This window comes from Onychostoma macrolepis, chromosome 08 (assembly GCF_012432095.1).
Source record: "Onychostoma macrolepis isolate SWU-2019 chromosome 08, ASM1243209v1, whole genome shotgun sequence".
Lineage (NCBI taxonomy): Eukaryota > Metazoa > Chordata > Actinopteri > Cypriniformes > Cyprinidae > Onychostoma > Onychostoma macrolepis.
The window spans coordinates 28,953,314-28,967,417 of record NC_081162.1 but is presented as its reverse complement, the minus strand read 5'-3'; the positions used below and the strand labels follow the sequence as shown (position 1 = coordinate 28,967,417).

Here is a 14,104-nt window from a genome sequence, read left to right as displayed (position 1 = left end):
AAGCTGCCTGACACACACCTAAAATTCAAATGGAAATTCGACGAATATTCAAAATTAAAACATTTTTTGACAGCCCTAATTCTGTACCTGTTGTACGGCGTGGAGAAGGTGGCCATGACCACGTCGCGGCCGCTGATATGGATGACGTTGGTGACGGCCTGCAGGATGTTGAAGTAGAAGTGCGAGTCTCCAGGGATGGAGCAGTTGAGGCGTGTCTTCAGGAAAGACGTCCACTGTTTCTCCAGCACTCGCTGAGAGCCTCCGCGGTCGTTCTTACACACGCGAGCCACTCGCGGAAACACCACCTGATCGGAGAGACATTAAACATGCCTGACATTTGCATCATGCTCTCAAAAACACTAGAAATGCTTCAGGAGAATTAAACTGAGCCTGGATTTTGCATTTCTGTCCCTGATGGAGTTTAGGTTCCTTGTTCCTGTCGCCTTTGGCTTGATTAATTTGATTTTAAATACCATTTCACTTTATTCTGATGGTCCCTTAAACACATTCTGTTGACTATAAGAAATATTGTACCTACATATCTACTACCTCTCATTAGAGTGTTAGTAGAGTATTAGTAGACCAGTAGGGTTAGGATAAGTTGACATGCACTTGCAAAGTTACTTATAGTCAGCAGATTATCTGTTGGGAGACCATCACAATAAAGAGTTAGCAGATATTAAGCAAACAGTCTACTAATACTCTAATGAGAGTTAGTTGACATGTAGATGCAAAGTTACTTCTAGTCAACAGAATGCTCAAAAAGGGACCATCAAAATAAAGTGTTACCACAATTAATTCTTATTTTGATGATTCTTAAATCCCAGGAAGGTGATAAACGTTGATGTGTGAATAAAACATTATTTGTAGCAATAATCAGACAAATCTTTGTGCTTTGTTACTTTTGATATGAAAAAGTCTCAGCTTTCAAATTCTGTCAGTTTTATCACTAAATCCAATCAGTAAATGTGTTTTTTTGTGGCTCTTTAATGTGTGCTGACAGATCACTGGTCATCTCTTCCTCTTTACTACTAGTTACAGCAGCAAATAATCACGAACGCGCATCAGACGAATCAGAACAACTCACTGAAATGAATCATGAATCATGTAATCGATCAATCAATGATTCAACCGCAGAAAGATGCCAATAATACAGCTTGAGATCAAATTAATGTCACCTAACGTCACATTTACCACATGATCATAAACTCCATAAACAGCTAGAAAAAAAATAACTCTAGAATGGAGAATTTTGATAAATATATGCACTATATTACATATTCATTATATTTATACTAAACCTGTTGTCTTCAATTATTTTATGTATGTTTGAATAAATCCATGAAGAAAACATGTTATGACATCCACTGTTTAAATGTTTATATTTCAACAACAAACAAGGCAGTCATGTGGGGCAGTTGTGGCCAAATGGTTGGAGAGTCGGGCTTGAAACCGGAAGGTTGCGGGTTCAAGTCTCAGGTCTGGCAGGGATTGTAGGAGGGGGGAGTGAATGTCCAGCGTTCTTGACTTTAATATAGCAATGCACCGACTGACAGGGGTTATTGTACTTTACAGGATTAGTCGAGAGAGATTTTTTCCTTAATAAAAATTGACATGTACTGGACCTGATTGTCTATATATCCAAATGCAACTTGCAAGCTTATGAATCAAAATCAAATCATGAAATTTATCTCAATACCTAGCTCTAATTAAAGTCAGTAATATTATTTATTTGGCTGCATTGCAAGTGGGATGGGAAAACTTGATCTGAATAATGACTCTATTGTCTTCTGTAGAACTGCTTTACAGCTGAAATAAATTTAGTTTCGTAACTGATGAATTTTACAGATACTGAACTGATCTGACTTGAATAATGACTCGAGCTGTTTTACAGCTGAAATTTGAACTGGTTTCATATTTGTTGAAGTTTGAATCATTGATTCTGTATTGTATAAAGCGCTATAGAAACAAATGTGACTTGACATATTCTTCCTGCTGACGGTGCTGTCATAGATTCTGCTGTAATTTTAGCTGTTAGTGGAGTACGAGGGTCGCGTCAGGCTGCTGTAATTACAGTAATCTGGCAGGTTGGTTCCGTACAGTAACTGGAGAAACTCATATTCACTGGAGACGTTCAAGCTGTAATTACGCCTCTCTGAATCAGAGCGCTGAAGCCTCTCAAATCTCACGTCTTCTGCCTTTGAACTCACAACAATGAGCCTTTGTCATGCACTCGTCTGTTTGCTTATAGCACTCACAGACCAGGAAGTGAATTCTGGACCTAAAGCTATTTAGGGCTTGTCGTTGGGATAGCAGACAATGTTTGTGTTATTTTTAGTACCTGCATCCTGACAGACCACGCCTGAGATCTCTTAAAAACCCTCACATACTTCATACGCCCACTTCCTGTCACTTCCTGTCATTTCCTGTCTGCGGCGTTGAAGCAGGAAAACATGCTAGATGTTTTTCCCATACCTTCCCCATGCTGTTGTACTCCATGGCGATTTCCCGAAAGAAGAAGTAGATGAACTCGCCGTAATTGATGGCCTGGACGAAATACGGCTCTGAAATCAACAAGAGCAACTGTGAGCTCAAACATCAAAACATGAATTCAAATCATAGCATATTGTGATGAGCTTGTCTCAGTGATGTCCGTCACTCGTTAGACACGATTAATGCTCTCTGCAGTGTTGGGGGTAAAGCATTACAAGTAACGCGAGTTACGTAATCAGATTACTTTTTTAAAGTAACTAGTAAAGTAAAACATTACTTTTTAATTTAGAAGGAAATATCTGAGTTACTTTTTCAAATAAGTAACTCCAGTTACTTTGTTCCTCATGTATTGACTGACAGCTCTGGTGTTGCCATGTTAAGAGAAATCTGGAGTAAGGCTTTATGTGTGAACATGATCTTACTGTAGTTCTAGACTAAATATGAACATGTATTTACTCATCTCACCTGCACAAAAACAGATTCAGTATTCCTCAGCAATTAAATGTTAAATAAGACAAATATCATTTATGTATGTATGTATGTAATCCCATTTTATTAACCAATGTCACCTTCGATGATCCAATTCAACCATACTAAGCAAAAATGACTCATGTGTGTTTAATTTGAGTTATTGCTGAATAGTGTTGAACTTTCTTCTCCTGCATCATATTCTTCATGTGATTAGTTTGAGCGGCGTCCTCTACTGTACAGACGTGAATTTACATTTTCTTCAGCCTGAGGCGCATTCAATTCACTTTTGGTGTGAAAGGGCTTTACATTTGTAATAGAATCATTTTTTTTATTATAAAAACAAATAAGCAAGCCCTGCCCAGATTTAAAAAGTAACGCATCGCATCACTTTCCATAAAACAACATAACGTAATTAGTTACTTTTTTTAGGGAGTAATGCAATATTGTAATGCATTACTTTTAAAAGTAACTTTCTCCAACACTGGCTCTCCGACGGGATTAACGCTGAGGTGACGGAGGGTCATGGCAAAATCAGCTCACCTTTCAGCCATTTGGAGTCGTGTTTGACCGTCCGGAGGGTCGGACTGTCGCCCAGACTGCGGTAGATGACCGCATCGATCGCCAGGAAGTCTGTGACCGTGGCAGAGTACAACTTCCCATCTACAGCAGAAAACAACACTGTTTAAACACTTCACAATCAATCCAACAACTACACAAATGACAGAAACAAGAAATTTGATATACTGTATATCTGTATTTATATATACTGTATATACTCTGTGGTTAGCAGATAAAGAAGCACACATTTTAGCACATTTTATTAAATTTATTAACATACATATAAATATATATGTATGTATATATAATTTTTTAAAAAGAAGAGTTATATAAAAGGTACATTTATTAAGACATACTGGCTTGAGGAAATAGCATATTGATATTAAATACAACCGAGGCGTTTGATAAATTTAATTAATTTTCATTTTATGGTTTACAACATATATTATCCACCAATTTATTATAATCTCTCTAATTCTCATTTTGAATTTACTTACTTATAATTCATTCCCTGCTGTAAACATGGCAAAAAATACTGCTGGTTGGTTAATAATTAAGCAGATAAACAATATATATTTTTAAAAAAGCAGACTTTACTAGAGAGATAAGCTTGTAAGGAATCGCCTATAAAGATTAATGTCACATTATTATTATTATAAACCACGGCTGCATTTAATTGTTGATATTATATCCACCAATGTACTGTAATATCTAATTATGTAATTTAAAAATATATATATTTAAGAATTTATTTATAATTCACTACATTTCCGACCCTATTTTATGTCTTTTTTTTTGGTAGGCAAATTTTCCTAAATTCACTTTCCTAGTTTTCCTGAAAATTTGCTGGAGGATTTACTCAGAAGCAATTTTTACTTAGAAATTGCACAAATAATTAGAAAGCAACAGCATGTAACACACTGAAGTAAACATGTCATTTTGAAGTAGAAATTCTGAAATAGTATTTTCTTGTTAAACGTACTCCAAAAATCTGTTTTTAACTTCTAAACAGCATTTTTTGCAGCGTATAATGGCGTTATTTTAGCCGCAGGGAAGGCAGAAGTTTCTCTGGCCTGCGACTGGAAGGTTTTACGGCTCTAATGGAGGAATGAGTCATGCGGGTTTTCCATCTCCAGGGTTATTTTTGCTGCTGTATTTCGGGGAGGGACTCCCAGAGACGCTCTCTAACCACAGCACAATAGTTTCATGTGTTTCCAGAGCGGCCACACACGAGCCGCTGCCAGCAAACGCTCTTCCCAGAAACAAGGAGCCACGGCGGGAGATCCTCGTATTCCCAGCATTCCTCTGACAGACGTTCATTATGGAAGCGTTTCAGACGTGACGGCGGAGTCTTACCGGCGAACAGGGCCACGTTGGCATGTTTGGCGTCATACGGGCAGCGCGCCATTCCGCTGATCTCATCGCCCATGGTGTCCAGACTGTCCATCTGCAGGAATGAAGGGAAAGGTCTGAGGTCAGAGGTCAAACCCACCCTAACCTTCAGCGTCTGAGAATTTCACACACTTGATGGTGTTATTTTTAAAGCTCTTCCTCTCTGAGGCTGCTCGTTTCGCTGGCTATTTCTATCTTGGCGAATCTGAAGAAGGTCAATCAGGATTCGAGCGCTCACATGTGACGTATCAGGAACCCAATTAACATTCCTCCCAAAATACATTGAAACAAACTCGGATCAGGAATGTCACGGTATTCCCGCTCCGCAGCATGACGGCGAGGAAGAGCAAACCAGGAATCTCAGCGATTAATAAACCTGTGACGGAATCCATATAAGCGATTACACCGCATCGTTTACATCAGATACAGCGTTTACTTCGATCTCAAACATTAGATCTTCTTCCCATTATTTTGAACAAAACCAATGCTTGAAAATGCTGGATTCATTATTATTCTTACAACAATAAAACAGTACAATGACAAACTCGCTTATATTAACACGTATCAGATGGATGCTGTACGGAGACACACATGACAAAGATATATTGAGAATTCATTCCTAAGACTTGACTCATTCCCTCGTTTGATTAAATCATGGCCTCGCTGTACTAATTTCATTCCCTCGTTTTGATTTAATTAGAGTGAGGGAATGATTTAAACATTTTAAAATGAATGCAACATCTACACAAACAAGCAAACATCTCTCAAATACAGATACGACACGCTGTTCTTTTAAAAAGACAAAAATACTGTAGATTGGTCAGCGGATACAGAAGCACAAACATTAACACATTTATTTATTAACTTTTAAAATTTTCATTTAATTGTTTATATTTTATCTGGACCAGTTCAGAACCAGTCTGGACCATCACCAGACCACCATAAACCAGTCTGGACCAGTTCAGAACCAGTGTTAAACATTCTGGACCAGCTCAGAGCCAGTATAAAGCAGCCTAGACCAGCACAGAACCAGTGTAAACCAGTCTGGACCAGCACCAGACCACCATAAAGCAGTCAGAAGGAAAGCATGCGCTCCGATCATCTTTGGGATAGTTACGCTCCGCTTCGCCCGGCAACAGCTGATGTAATGGACACCAGCCGTAAATCCAGCAGCTCGGAGCGGGCCGCAGATGGGCTCTCGGGAGGAGGCCGCGGATCCAAGCATCCGTTCAGGAGAACATTTGTATGCCGATGATTAAAGTGGGACGACTTTGGCCCTCAAACAGACGCTGTTTTCAGAGCCCTGGACACCGTGGACACAGGCCGAGTGTCTGCGGGGGAATCTATGAGCGGCTAGTGCTGCTTTTGGCAAACACGCTTCAGCATCTCTCTGCTGGACCGAGCCAGTTATTAGACAGCTACGGCTGGTAGAAATCTTCCGGTCATTCTGTGATTCACTGACTGCAGAGCAGCAGATGATGGGGTCAAATCGAGCAAAAACGCTGAACGAGACTAATCCAGCCGATCAACAGCAGCGTTTAGAGCCAATACATCACAGCAAAAACCAGCCTTTCTCCAGCTCCCTCTAAACCGGTCCACCAATCACTGGTCAGAAAACACACGGTCCAGTCTCACACTGACACAGGGATCCTACACGTTAAAGAGTTCATCCCATCACCAACTGAACAGTGTTGGGGCACGTTTAGGGCTGCAAACGATTAGTCGCGATTAATCGACTCATAATAAAAGTTTATGTTTGCATACTATATGTATGTGTACACACACACACACACACCTGTATATATTAAGGAAAAATATGTTAGATTTATATGTAAATATTTCTAAGTGTTTACATACAAATACATACAAAGTTAAAAAATATATATACACACACACACATGTGTGTATTTATATATATACATAAATATACACAGTACACACACATTAAAGTATCTAAATATAAACTTTTATTTTGAATCGATTAATCGCGACTAATAATTCTTTGCAGCCCTATAAGTTACTTTTGTGTTACTTTGTCACCTGGGCTAGGTTTGCTTGTTTGTTTTTTTAATAACAACAACAACAACAACAACAACAAGCTACAATTTTTAGCAACTATAAAGTTCCTTTCACACCAAAAGTGAAATAATTAATTGTCTCTGCACTCACTCCGGATTTCTCTCAACATGAGGACAGGAGAGCTGTCAGTCAATACATGAGAAACAAAGTGACTGGCGTTACTTATTTGGAAAAGTAACTCTGGTATTTCATTCTAAATTTTACTAGTTACTTGAAAAAGTAATCTGATTAATACATTACCCCCAACACTGCAACTGAACTGACTAGAGCTGAATTACCACACTATTATCTTCTGTAGAGCGGCTTTATGATGAAGTTTGCAACACTGATTCTGTTATTTTCTGTGAAGCTTCTTTGAAACAAACTGCAAACCGTATAAAGCGCTGTAGAACTGAATGTGACTTGACTCAATGTAACAATAATTAGCAAAAATACTCATTAGTCAATGAACAGAGAATGCAGCAGCACATCAACACTTTCAGCTTTATTCAACAGGTTTAACAGCCATAAACAAGTTGGGAAAAATTAATGTCATGCATGAAAGGCAATGCATAATGTATTATGCACTTGAAAGCTAAATTAATTCTCATTCACATCTGACAAAAATGTTAAAAACAAGTATCACAGCAGAACTGCTATTTAAATTGAAGAAAGTAGAATTAAAATGAACTGAAATTCAAAAAATGTTTTCAAAAAAGGTGTATTGAGAAAAACGATGTGCAAAAGTTAAAATAAAAATGTATTAATAAAAGAAAAGCAAAAATATAGAAACTTATGGGTCAGTTTTCGCTCTCTACAAAAACCAAACTAGATATTTTTGATATTCATTTGTTATTCTTTTTCAGTGTGTTCTCTTCTGAATAATAACCTGGATTTAAAAAGAACAAAGAAGGACATCCATTGAAAAAAACCCCACAGCAACATCGTATCATCGTCATGTATTATTCAGAACTCGTCTTCATGTTAACTCTCATACGCTCTCATCCATCGCTGTCTGACTCTTGAGTATCAAATGTGCAGCACGGCTGAGGTCAGAGGTCAGAGGTCACGCTAACACTACAGTCTTACCTTGTAGGTCCGACAGGACGGGTTAAAGGCGTTGGTTCCGCAGACGAACAGCGAGTCGTCGCTCTGCTGCAGCAGGACCTTGATGAAATTATGGCACTCGTCCTGGAACGAGACGAGAAACGAGAAAATCATATCATATCTGTTGAATGAAATCCAAGACTTGTTTCTTACTAATTTTGGCTGCTGATTCCAAAAATAGTGTCTGTTTTGCTGGAGCATGTCACACTTTCTCACTAAATATGATGCATTTCATAGCATTTTGTGCTGTGAATTAGTCTTTTATTTTCCCTTAATCACCACAAACACATGATTCCTGTCTGATTCTGAGCCAGATCACAACTGTTTGTTCAATTCTCAGCCTATTTTCACATGCATGACATTATATTGTGATCCTGATTTCAAGGTCAGAATTATGTCCAGAGACAGAAGAAAATAACATGAGCCAGATCTTTGTAGATTTTTTGGTAACACTTTATTTTGATGGTCCCTTTTGAACATTCTGTTGACTCTAAGTAATGTTGCAACTACATGTCAGCAAACTCTCATAAGAGTATTAGTAGACTGTCTGCTTCATATCTACTAACTCCTTATTGTGTTGGTCTCCCAACAGATATTCTACTGACTATAAGTAACTTTGCAAGAACGTGTCAATCTAACCCTAACCCTACCAGTCAACTAATACACTACTAACACTCTAATGAGAGTCAGGAGAAATGTAGGTGCAACATCACTTATAGTCAATAGAATGTGTTAAAGGGACCATCAAAATAAAGTGAAACTGATTTTTTTTTTTTTACATTAAATTGAGTATTTAAACATTTTTCTGCACTCCTTTGGAGATTGTAAGTTAAATGATGCTCTTTTGAATGCTTCTTTATCATTAAAACTGACATTTCTCACATTTGACTTTTTGCTTTGATAAGTTATTAAAGCCGATACATGTATATAATTTGAAAAATCTGCATTCTTATTTAGAGAAAAAACTGCACATGGAAATTTTTTTTAATTGATATTTTTGAACTCAAATTTTTTGCAAACATGAGCCAGATTTTCTCTGCTTTTAGTGCATCCAAACAGCCACAGATAATCACATCTCTTGTGAAAAAGGCTTATTTATTTATAAACTTTAAATGGAGTATTTGAACATTTTCCAGTCCTTTGCAGCATGTAAATTAAAATGACAATTTTTGTAATTTGGCTGCTTTTGTGATTTTCTTAAGTGCATTAATGCACTTTTTTTTTTTTTTTGTTGATATTTTTGAACTCTGCATCATCAAATTTCCTAATATTAGGCCTTTCTTTGCAAATCAGCAGATATTTTCTGTGTGACATCATCATCATCATCATCCGGCTGTACCTTGTGTTTTCCCTTCATCCTGCAGGTGTCCACATCGGCCTGTCTGGACTTCCACGTCAGCTTCTGTGGACAGCAAATCAATGTCAGATCGATAGATTGGACTCAATTACGGCTCTGTCACGGCCCGGAGGATCAAACGATTAAACTACACGCCGCTCCGATCGATCCCCATCAATCAGCCGGTTACGCACGCACACACCACGTGACAGCGGCTCCTGATGGGATAAAGCTCTTAGAGAGGGACAGAGACGCTCGCTTCGTTGCTGCCAGGTAATTAAGAGGAGGACAGAACTCTATCCTCAGACTCACCTTACTGAAGAAGATCTCCTCCGTATTGGCCGTCTCGATGTCCACCGTGTAAATGTGATCCCTGTGAAGACATTCACACTTTCATTCGTCTTCAGCTTCAGTATCACAGACCGTCCACATTAATAATCACTATTACAATATCAAAAACATTCATCAGCAGTGAGGATTCGGTCTCAATACTGCAGCCCTGTTTACGTGATGAGACCGTGGTGTAAACACTGCATTATAAGCGCTTGCTGTCATTGGCTTTTCTTAATGTTGATCACATTTGATTGGTAACAATATATAGGATTCTGACTGAAGTAGCTGGTTCAATTGAAGTATTTTTCATGGAAAACAAAACAAAACAAAAAACAGATATATTTAATAAAGTAATTATGGAAAAACTGCCTTTGCAAAAGTCCCTGGAAATCAATCTCAGTGGGCAAATACTGGAATTGAATGGAAATGAATAGAGTTTCTGACTCTGCACACAAACATGACTCACTGTTCTGCTCAATTCACAACTAAACCCAGAAGATTTTTAGAATTTGTATTTCAGAAAGCAGAATTACAATGAGCTAAAATTCTGCTAAATTAGGTTTGTTAAGAAACCGTGAATTATGGCTTGACAAAGTCAATTATTAAAAACATTTTAGCTATTTGAAATAAAGCTGAAATAAAATAAAAATGAAACCAGGTGAACGAAAATTAGAAATGTTGCAGCTAACATAAATAAGTTTAAACTGAAGCACTGAAATTAATGGAAATACACACTCAATTAAAACACAAAGACTACAACTAAAATACAAATTAATTTGACCTAAACAGTAATATTTCAAATGTACATAAAAATGACTAAAAATTGATCTATAATCAAGATGAAAATATAAAAATAAGAGGTCATTTGAAATATTAATGAAAACATAAATAGTATATAAACAAGACTAAAATAACAATGCAAAAAAACATTTAATTTTCCAGAATGCCATTAGCTGATGAACTGCTCAGAATGGTAACTCAGCAAATTCTAGTTTAACTTCTGTTGTGTTCTGCTGATTTCTTATATTCTGAGCTGCCGTGTTGATGTTCATATCTGTGTAAGATCATCATCTGATGCGACTGGAACATGTTTTGAATCTGATCCAGCGTTCGTCAGACTGGAGCTGAATTCTATCGAATCCTCCTCGCTCCTTCAATCTAATAGAAAAGCCATTTGTGAAATGAATTCTGCTGCGCGGGCCACCAGAGGAGACCAGAGAAACTCCTCAAACGTTATGAAAAGTCCAGTTATTAATCACAGTGGCATCCGAAGTGTGTGTGTGTGTGATGGACAGAAACACTCATTCAGTCCTCCAGCTGCATTAATCACATCAGCTCAATTAATCAGCTCGGTGAATCTGACTGAGTTACACAGCGATTGTGTTTCTGACTGATGAATTTCAATCAGCACAGGTACGGTGTCGCTCCGCACTCGTTAGTGAAATTCCATTCTAGCGTGTAATTACTGCCGATCTCAGTGAGAACTGATGAAGTTACTGCAGAGCAGGCCGAGAACGCTCTGTTTCTTTCTTTTATTTCTGATGAAATGCGGATGTGAAACTCAAAGCGATGCACTCACGGCCCAAATTAATTTTGAACGCAACTTTCAAAAGACAAAATTAAGTATTTTAATGTTTGATAATTAAGTTCCATGATTATTGTAGGTACAAAATTATTTTTTTTGCTGTTTGGAAGCCAAAATCTGTCATTGAGAGATTCATGCAAAAACCAAGTAACTTGCTGTCTGAAGTCTGAAAAAATTTAATAAAATTAAAAATAAATAAATTCATTTGTCAATATATAGAGTGAAAAAATCTGATGTAGAAACTATTTTCATTCAAAGATTGCTAATAAAATTTCACAAGTAGCTACAATGAAACTGCAATGAAACAAAGTTAAGTAGAAAGGCTGAAATAGTATTTTCTTGTCAAACGCACTCCAATAATCTGTTTTATGAAATCATTTACCATACAAAACAACCCAAGAGTTTGAGCGTTTAGTGAGACGTGTGTTATAAATCCATCTTCAGCGATCGATCAAACTACAGATCTCCGTCTCCGAGTCACAAACGCACAGCTCAGTGTCCACAGAAGATGCTTTAATATCATCCATTTATATAAGCTACAGAATACCAGGAAGACTGAATCTACGCAGGACTAATATCTGTAATATTCTAGAATGGCGTTAATAATGCATGTTTTCATTTCAGTTCACAATTCAGAATGATACAATCGTCTGAAGACAAGCTTAAGTAAAATTTTTGAATAAATAATAGTAGATTATTTTTATTTGAGTTGGAATTTTACCATGAAACACTTTACAGTAACATTGTATTTATTTTACATTACATAATCATTAAATGATACGAGTGTGCGCTGGAGACAATATCTGTAAACTTTCCATAACCAGATAGTTTAGCAAGATACTTATTCTCTGTCTTTAATAAAGACAACGTCACCGATTTGCTGTTTTGCTCAGTTGTGGACGCTTCATTCCCAGCGAGATGATGACATTCACTGAATTCAATGATGAACTGCCTTTAACTGAAAATTGAGTGTTTAATCTTGTCCTTTTGCATTATTGACACACTATTTTTTGTATTTTGATGCTGTAAAGCTGCTTTGACACACTCTGTATTGTTAAAAGCGCTGTATAAATAAAGGTGACTTGACAATGTTACTTGAACCAGGTTGTAGTTTAAGTTGATTAGTTGAATGTTAAAAAAAAAAAAAAAAAAAATCTAAATAGTTATCTTGAATCGGGCAGACGTTTTCTCCGTATCCCCAGCCCTATTCTGACCTCGACCTCCACACACACTATAAACCGACAGACTCGGAGTCTTCTGAAGCAGAACTGAATAGTGTTTGATGACGATATCAGCAGCAGTGTTAAACAGCACTAATAAACGCTCTGTCTCCTGCATCATTAACTTTAAGGAGCGCTTCTGTACACAGATTTACGTCTCGAGCGGTCCTGCTATGAGAGCGAGACGAGCGCCGGTCAGTGTGAGCCCAGCATCTCTATCACACACATCTGTGAGCGCAATCACACCGGTGTGTTACTGCACTTGATTTTCTTGAAAGTATTTTTATTTTTTAGCGTACTTCTTACTCCACATCTCATAAAAACATCTCATTCCACATCATTCCAAACTGAAGAAATCACCATCTCTGAGATGCAAGAGCGATGTCTTATTTGTGAAGGAGCTGATGCCTTCCAATCAACAATAATAACAATAAATCAGCTTTCCATTGATGTATGGTTTGTTGGACAATATTTGTCTGAGATACAACTATTTGAAAATCTGGAATCTGAGGGTGCAAAAAAATCTAAATATTGAGAAAATCACCTTTAAAGTTGTTCAAATGAAGTTCTTAGCAATGTATATTACTAATCAAAAATTATGTTTTGATATATTTACGGTAGGACATTTACAAAATATCTTCATGGAACATGATCTTAATATCCTAATGATTTTTGGCATAAAAGAGAAATGTATAATTTTGAGCCATACAATGTATTGTTGCTATTGCTACAAATATAGCTGTGCTGCTTATGACTGCTTCTGTGCTGCAGGGTCTCATATGCAAATGAGGAAATATCTAATTTAATATGCACAAATTTCCAGCACATAAATCTGAACACTGGACAAAGTCAGGTTCATAAGTTTTCATATTAGAGTTAAAGGTTCTTCCAAAGAAGCAAAAACCATGATCACAATTCAAATGTGATTGATCAGTACATCAGTGGATTTAAATGATTGGAATGTGTTGTTTTCACTGGTTTTGCTTTTGGTTGTTGTTGCTGATTGGACTGAGCCATAGAAAAGTTTGTTGTAATTCTGTTACAATGACAATCGAGAATCTATTTATCAGTCCCTATGAGATTCCATAATTGATTCTGTAATTTTCCTGTTTATCTGTCAAGCTGCTTTCACACAATCTGTATTGAATAAAGCGCTATAGAAATAAACATGACTGACTAGACTTCATCTGATTAGACAAAAAGCTCCAGATTTCTGGTCTGTTTCTCCAAAGGAAAGAACGTGAATAATCCATCACATTCAAGCATGCGTATCTGCTAAAAACGCACTAAAACACACAAGCCCTCTCACGTTTGATGGGTTTTACTGAGTGCAGGTCTGATGCTGTTTGTGCCGATCGTCCAGCAGCTCAACAGAGGCTCTTTGTGCGCAGGAATGTGCTTCTCATGCGGGCCGGCCGCGTCCATCTGGTGGCCTTTTGTCAAACTCTCTCACTCTGTGTGTTTTCAGAGAAAGGAGCTCATTAGTATGCGTCTCACACCTGTCAATCCTCCGCCGAAGCTCCGCCCTCCATCACACAACCTTCTGGAGTC

The 14,104-nt window shown here is 37.5% G+C and overlaps 1 protein-coding gene across 4 annotated transcripts in view; it reads right to left on the bottom strand.

Moving 5' to 3' along the window:
* sema6a (sema domain, transmembrane domain (TM), and cytoplasmic domain, (semaphorin) 6A) overlaps positions 1 to 14,104 on the bottom strand; it is an 82,966-nt gene that overhangs the window by 26,700 nt on the left and 42,162 nt on the right. For all 4 annotated transcript variants that reach the window (XM_058784626.1, XM_058784627.1, XM_058784628.1 and 1 more), the window contains exons 4-10: positions 9,728 to 9,788; positions 9,419 to 9,481; positions 8,062 to 8,163; positions 4,879 to 4,969; positions 3,505 to 3,624; positions 2,476 to 2,564; positions 88 to 305 (exon numbers count right to left, since the gene is read on the bottom strand). In XM_058784626.1, coding sequence (XP_058640609.1) covers positions 88 to 305; positions 2,476 to 2,564; positions 3,505 to 3,624; positions 4,879 to 4,969; positions 8,062 to 8,163; positions 9,419 to 9,481; positions 9,728 to 9,788 — 744 coding nt within the window. The remainder of the gene's footprint in view (positions 1 to 87; positions 306 to 2,475; positions 2,565 to 3,504; positions 3,625 to 4,878; positions 4,970 to 8,061; positions 8,164 to 9,418; positions 9,482 to 9,727; positions 9,789 to 14,104) is intronic.